Here is a 6,536-nt window from a genome sequence, read left to right as displayed (position 1 = left end):
AGATATCGATTCTTCACCATGAGTTTTTTCAACTCTCGGTAATCAATGCACATGCGCATGCTTCCATCCTTCTTCTTCACAAAGAGCACCGGTGCGCCCCACGGGGACACACTCGGCCGAATAAACCCCTTGTCGAGCAGGTCTTGGATTTGGGACATCAATTCTTGTAGCTCTGATGGTGCGAGCTGATACGGCGCCTTGGCCACAGGTTTTGCGCCCGGAATCAATTCGATTCCGAACTCTACCTCCCGTTCTGGCGGTATTCTCGGTAAATCTTCCGAAAATACATCGGCGAATTCACGTACCACCGGTATGGCTTCAATCTTTGGCGTTTCTTTATCTGGTTCGTTTGGTATATCATGAGTGCTCTACACCCACGCCTCATGAGTTTGTGAGCTTTTAGCATTGAGCACATAAAGGGATTACCCCCTTTTTCGCCATAGATGGTAACGTGTTTTCCACTTGGAGATGTTAACTTAATCTCCTTGCGGAAACACACGACCTTCGCGTGATGTCGGGATAGCCAATCCATCCCGACCACTACTTGGAATTCTCCTATCGACATTGGAATCAAGTCTATCGAGTATTCTTCACCGTCGATACTCATCTTACAATTTTGGCATACGTCACATACGATAAAACTTTTGTTATCACCTATTTCTACTTCTAAAGGCATAGGTAATTTCGTCAGTTCGAATGAAGGATGTCGAATAAATCCATGTGAAATAAAGGATTTATTCACACCCGTATCAAATAACACATGTGCGGGAATTGAATTTATGGCGAATATACCTGAGACCACATCGGGTTCCACCTTCGCCTCGGCTGCCGTTAACTGGAAGGATCTGGCTTTTGCTTTTGCTTTTGGAGTCTCCGTATGTGAATCCTTGCCATCCTTTTTCCTGACTAGCTTCGGGCACTCTGATTTCTTGTGACCTGGTTGATAGCATTTGTAACACACCGATACCTTCCCGGGGCATAATGCAGCCGTGTGCCCTGTCTTCCCACATATGGGACATGGCTTATCTTTAAACCGGCACTCACCTTTGTGCCCTTTCCCGCATACCTTGCAGCTTGGCGACCCGCTTTTTCCCTCCTGTTTCTTTGACGACTCCGTCGTATGTGCCTTTTTCGTTGGGCTTGGATTAACAACCTGTGCCCCTCTTTCCCCTCTCTCTATCTGCTTCTTCAGCTCTATTTCTCTTTCACGAGAAGTATTAATGATTTTGGTGAGAGTCTTGTACTTCGAGGGAGTCATAAACTCCCGATATTCTGCACTTAGCATATTATAGCAATAATACACTTTCTGCTCTTCGGACGTCACCAACTCATCACAAAACCTCAATTTGTCGAGAAAGATCCCCGTGATCTTATCGATAGATTCACCCTTCTGCCTAAGCTGAATGAATTCCTCTTTGATTCGATTGATAACCGCCTTGGGACTATGGTGTTTAAAGAATGGTACCTTAAACTCGTCCCAGGTCATAGCCCTAGCCGCTTCGCTTCCTATTTCCTTTTTCTTGTTATCCTACCAATCATTTGCCTGACCTCTAAGCTGACCCATACCATAAGCTACGAAGTCGTTCGTGTCGCAGTGGGTTCTCTCAAATACCCCCTCAATATCACTTAACCAACGTTGGCATATTATCGGATCCACCTCTCCATTATAAAGTGGTGGTTTACACGCCATAAATTCCTTGTATGAGCAGCCCTTGCGTTCTCCCGACTTTTCTTTAGCTATGTTGGTATTATCCTCCAACTTCTTGATTCTCTCATCAACTACCGATAGTATTGTGCTCTGAATCTTATCTATGAAACCAGATAAGCTATTTTCGATTGCCTTTCCTACCTCTTTGGCAATCACTTCTTTCATTTGCTCGGTGACTATCGACACCGCATCATCATTACCTTTATCCGTCATCTTTAAAACTGAAATGTTTACATCAAGCGTTAAACATTTCATCTATAGCATATGGTTTATTTACTTCGGTTTAGTCAAGTTCATAGCTTGTTTTAACGGTTCTTATTTAATGCACTTTTCGGGTTTGAGTGTGTTAACACACTCTTCCCGTGCACGTCAATTCACGTTTCCTTTCTATATTTAATAAATTTACTTAAAACCATGGTTGCAAAAGTCGCTAGGCGCTCCCTAGTCGGTCAACGGGGGAGTTGAGAGTACTCGTTCTAGGCGGAGAGTACTCGGGGAGTACTCGGACATGTTAAATTATAAAGAAATAACTTTTTGGAGGTTAAATATATGTCAAATAGCATAAATTTACTAATATTTATAACAAAATACGTGAAAATGATATTCATTCTTTAATATGATGGACATAGAAATTATGTTTTATTATTATTTAAGTCAAACTATGCTTGAGTTGACCTACTAGATCCAATTCTGGCCGAGGTTGACCGCGTTTGACCAACTCCGAGTAATTAGGCGGACTCGAAGAAAGTCGGCTCGGCAGCCTACCTTGTAGCGACTATTCGGAGAGTACGCGGCCTTGCAAACGTTGTTTTACAACCATGCTTAAAACAATTAGCTCTTACCGGATGCTTGATCAAGCTTGAACCAAACACACTTTGTTAACAACCTTGAGCTTTGATTACCAATTTGTAACACTCGTCTTACATTCTTATTATTTTATTATAAAAATATGCACCTTTTTAAAACAAAATGCATAACTAGCAAATACTTAGTTAAAAAGTTAAGATGTATATTGTTTTAGCGAATCAGCATAACCAACTATCTAGTTATAAACATTCACATCTACTAGTGTTTACAAAATAACATTGTCAAGACATGTTTAGATTAGTGCCGAAGCTTCAAAAATGGTGTTCAGTTCTTGATTTCACGCTTGATCGGCATCCAAAACTAACGAGCATCACCTGAGGTCAAAACCACATAAATAATTAGTTTTGACAATATTAACGGAGCGTAGACAAGCCCTAATGACAAATACATGACAAAAATAATAAAATTCTGATTTTATGTCTGTCGCGCCACGCGCCAGACTCAGTTAACTCTTTCGCGTGCCGCAGGCGGCCCCGCGTGTCGCACCAGATTCTTATGCCCCCGTCACGTGGCACGGGGGAGTTCGTTTTCCAGCAGGTCTAGTTTCTGGACCTGCATATTTGCCTAGCTCCGAAAATTTGTAAAAATCTAACTTTAAACCTTCATAACTTTTTACTCGGTTGTCCTTTTTAGTCGATTCTTTTTCCTATGAGTCCGTAATAAAATTTCGGATCTAACCATGTAAATTTCACACAACAAAAACCGAATTACGATCGATTGGTTCACAAATTCCTTGTTTCAATTATCCAACCCATTAGCAATAAGTGCAAAATACCATTTTTCAGTTCTAAGACTTTTTGGACATAATTACCTAAATCCCCAGGATTATAAATCTTGGCGTATCTGCGCCATTCCATGGCTTTACGCTCACATTAGAGCTTAATGCTTGTTTCTCAAAATTCAAGCATACCGCTACAAGCGACACTTACAATTGATTTCTATTGTTTGACCCGATATCTCGGATTCGTAAACTTAAATTAGCATAACCAATTCATTGGCGTAGTACTATCCAACACTTAACGCAATGTGAGACTTTCAAGTCTCTACACACATGATCCTTTTAAAAGCATCATTTTAACCCGTTTGGTTGTCGAGTGAAAACCATCACTTTGATGACAAGCCAAACCATTTCCAACCATTATTTTGACTCGTTTGATTGTCGAGTGAGCTTCGCCACTTCAAAGACTCACCAAACGCGTATATTATACTACGACACCTTTTGTACACTAAAACCAAACATTTATGCATAATGTAACGGGACTAAAGTCACGTACCTTTAGAGCACACCCTTCAAACGCGTATCCCCTCCGGCTTGTCCGCTTAACGATCCGGATTCTTTGCCTAAAGAGATCAATTCACAATCAATTTAGAACTCTTTTCATAATCATTAACGCATACTTCTCTATAATAATCAAATCTGCGTTTTCATCCAATTTTTAACATTTTAATCCTCACTTAAACATTTTAACAAACACCTAGCGGGTACATAATCAAAACCAAGTTCATGACTTGTAATTTTCATCTAAATCAACTTCAATTAGGCAAATTTACACATGTTTTAACTTCCATATTTCAGAAATCATCTCATAAAACTCAGATTACACTAGAACAAGAATCATAATCCTAGTGTTTATCAAGTTTCTACAACTCATTAATCACCTACAATGGTGATTATAATCTCTACAAGTATCATGCAAGATTTTAACAAGAAATCATCTAGGGTTTATCCCTAGACATCATATCACTTCTAATTTCATCTATACAACACATAATCAAGCTCAATTTCAGTTTTTCACAATTAACCTAGAATTTAAGATGAATCAAAACATCAAGATTTTGCATACCTTATGATCCCCTCAACAAGGTGATCACTAATTCGTGCTTGAAAAATCGATTTGGAACTGATTTGGACTCTCAATTTGATCAATTTTGACAAGAATTAGGGTTTGGTGGGGAGCCTGATGTCGCCCCTGTGTTCTTGTTCGACCCGACACACCTAACTGTGTGTTTGGTGTGAGTTATTTTGATTTTAACCATTCAAATTCCTAACTTTACAACTTTGGTCCCTCAATTATTGTTTTATTTATAATTTAGGAGTTTCCATCCATTTATTTGGTATCACAAGACCCGTATCTAACTGGGTTATCTATTCCTAGTTAGTCTGTTCTTATTTATTTAACGCTTTATAATTCTAATATAAAGTTTTATATTTTCGGGATGTTACATGTAAAGGACTCGAACCGGGATTCCTTTGAATTAAAACATGCGCCTTTCCGCTGGACTAAAGTTGCTTCATGTGTATGGGTTCACTTCTAATATCTATGGGTTCACTCCGGGTAGCGTTATACATAATATCACTAAAATTTCGAAACTCAATGGGTTCCCGGGAACCCGTAACACCTTATGTAGGTCCGCCCCTGGTGATATTTGCCCTATGTTTTACATAAAGGAAACACGTAGACTTTATTTTTAAAGAAGAAAATCTTTCATACATTTACTCAATACGATTACAAATTAATGGTAGGTAGACGAGCAACAAGCTGCGCCGCTATCCTTTTCTGAATTTTGTGTTTAGCAGGTAAGAAGAAAACAAACACAAAATATGTAACAGATGTATATAACGATTTTCAAATGCCAACATATTTTAACTCCATTTTGTACCCAGTGAGCAACAATTTTTTTAATGGTGATCAGTGCAATTTATATACATGTTATTGTATATTATGTAATTCTTAATTGCACCGATTTGCTTATAAAATATATACTACGTTATGTTGCTTTTATGTTTTGTAGGTTTCAAGACGACAACGAGCTAAAGCGTTATTTAAAGAAACTTTGAAAAGACACTTTTCAGTTCATATTTGAGGTTAATGATAGAGTAATCGAAGTTAGCAAATTAAATGAAGTGAGACATAAAGGAAATGGGTTGCTACAAGGAAGTAATTAAAAAGAGTCAAATGGGCTCCAAATAAATGGGGGAATTAATATCTTGCAAACACAAATTGGTTTGTTAATGTGTTTGAACATTAGACGATTGTTTTCATGATCGAGTAAATGTTTTCAATTGTGTTTGTCTTTGAGTTGCTACTTTTATATTAATCTAGAAAAAACGTGTTTAATGATTGATTAATCAAGATGTCCATTCTTCTATAGAGAAACTCTGTTGGATTGTATAATTATGTCCCTACGTGATTGAATCCTTCTATCTCGTTATAGTTTATTGTTAATCACTAATATGTTATTCTATTATGGAGAAACTCTATTGTGTTGTATTATAACCTATGTGATTGATTAATGATAATCTAATTAGTTTATGTGAAAGGTGAACAAATCATGTCTATGTGATTTGTTGAACATATTAGTAAATTAATTAGCAACTTAAGTAAGTGATTAGACCCTGAATCCGTAAGCGACTATATTTCCTCATATACGTGATAACTTGTTCTTGAATCTTCTTTAATTAAATCTGAAATTTAATTACCAACAACTCAAACAATGATTTTTATTTCCATACATCAATACAAATTTGTTACCACACACGAACTCCTCGTGGATTTGACACCCTTCTTACCCTTGCTTGTCTTAGGTGAATAGCTACATTTTCTCTCTATTTTTGATTGGGGCTTCAACACCAACTATATATACCAATCAACCTATGTTTTACCCAAAGGAAACATGTAGACTTTATTTCTTCACCAATCTTGAGAATGGAGGTCATTCAATTGTTGAACTTTATTATTTCTTGCTCTCCACAGTTAACGTTAGGACCACAATTGTAGCTTTCTTTTGAACGAACTGGATACTACATTAGTTTGATGACTCCAGTAAATCTGGCACCAAGTTGTTAGTTGCCATTGGAAGATTACACCATGACTAACTTTGCAAAATTGCAGAAAATAAAGATGTGATAGTTGTTTCATCCAAGGGCGGTGCTTTATTGAGGCCAAGGGTGCCTCGGCCT

The 6,536-nt window shown here is 37.8% G+C and overlaps 1 protein-coding gene across 1 annotated transcript; it reads right to left on the bottom strand.

Annotated features, from left to right (window-relative positions):
• Positions 1 to 241: 241 nt before the first annotated feature.
• On the bottom strand, positions 242 to 1,486 carry LOC110926797. Its single transcript, XM_022170485.1, has 2 exons — positions 793 to 1,486; positions 242 to 666 (listed from the first exon to the last, which is right to left on the bottom strand). The coding sequence occupies exons 1-2, from the start codon at positions 1,484 to 1,486 to the stop codon at positions 242 to 244; spliced, it is 1,119 nt and encodes a 372-aa protein (XP_022026177.1).
• Between the last annotated feature and the right edge of the window lie 5,050 nt (positions 1,487 to 6,536).

Source organism: Helianthus annuus, chromosome 7, assembly GCF_002127325.2.
Source record: "Helianthus annuus cultivar XRQ/B chromosome 7, HanXRQr2.0-SUNRISE, whole genome shotgun sequence".
NCBI classification, from domain to species: domain Eukaryota; kingdom Viridiplantae; phylum Streptophyta; class Magnoliopsida; order Asterales; family Asteraceae; genus Helianthus; species Helianthus annuus.
The sequence above is the reverse complement of the archived record's forward strand: the minus strand, read 5'-3'. Positions and strand labels throughout refer to the sequence as shown.

Coding starts and splice junctions, on each gene's coding strand:
- LOC110926797 (XM_022170485.1), bottom strand. CDS start 1,486: ATGACCTGGGACGAGTTTAAGGTACCATTCTTTAAACACCATAGTCCC. Junction 667..792: donor GGAACCCGATGTGGTCTCAG/GTATATTCGCCA, acceptor CTATGCCTTTAG/AAGTAGAAATAGGTGATAAC.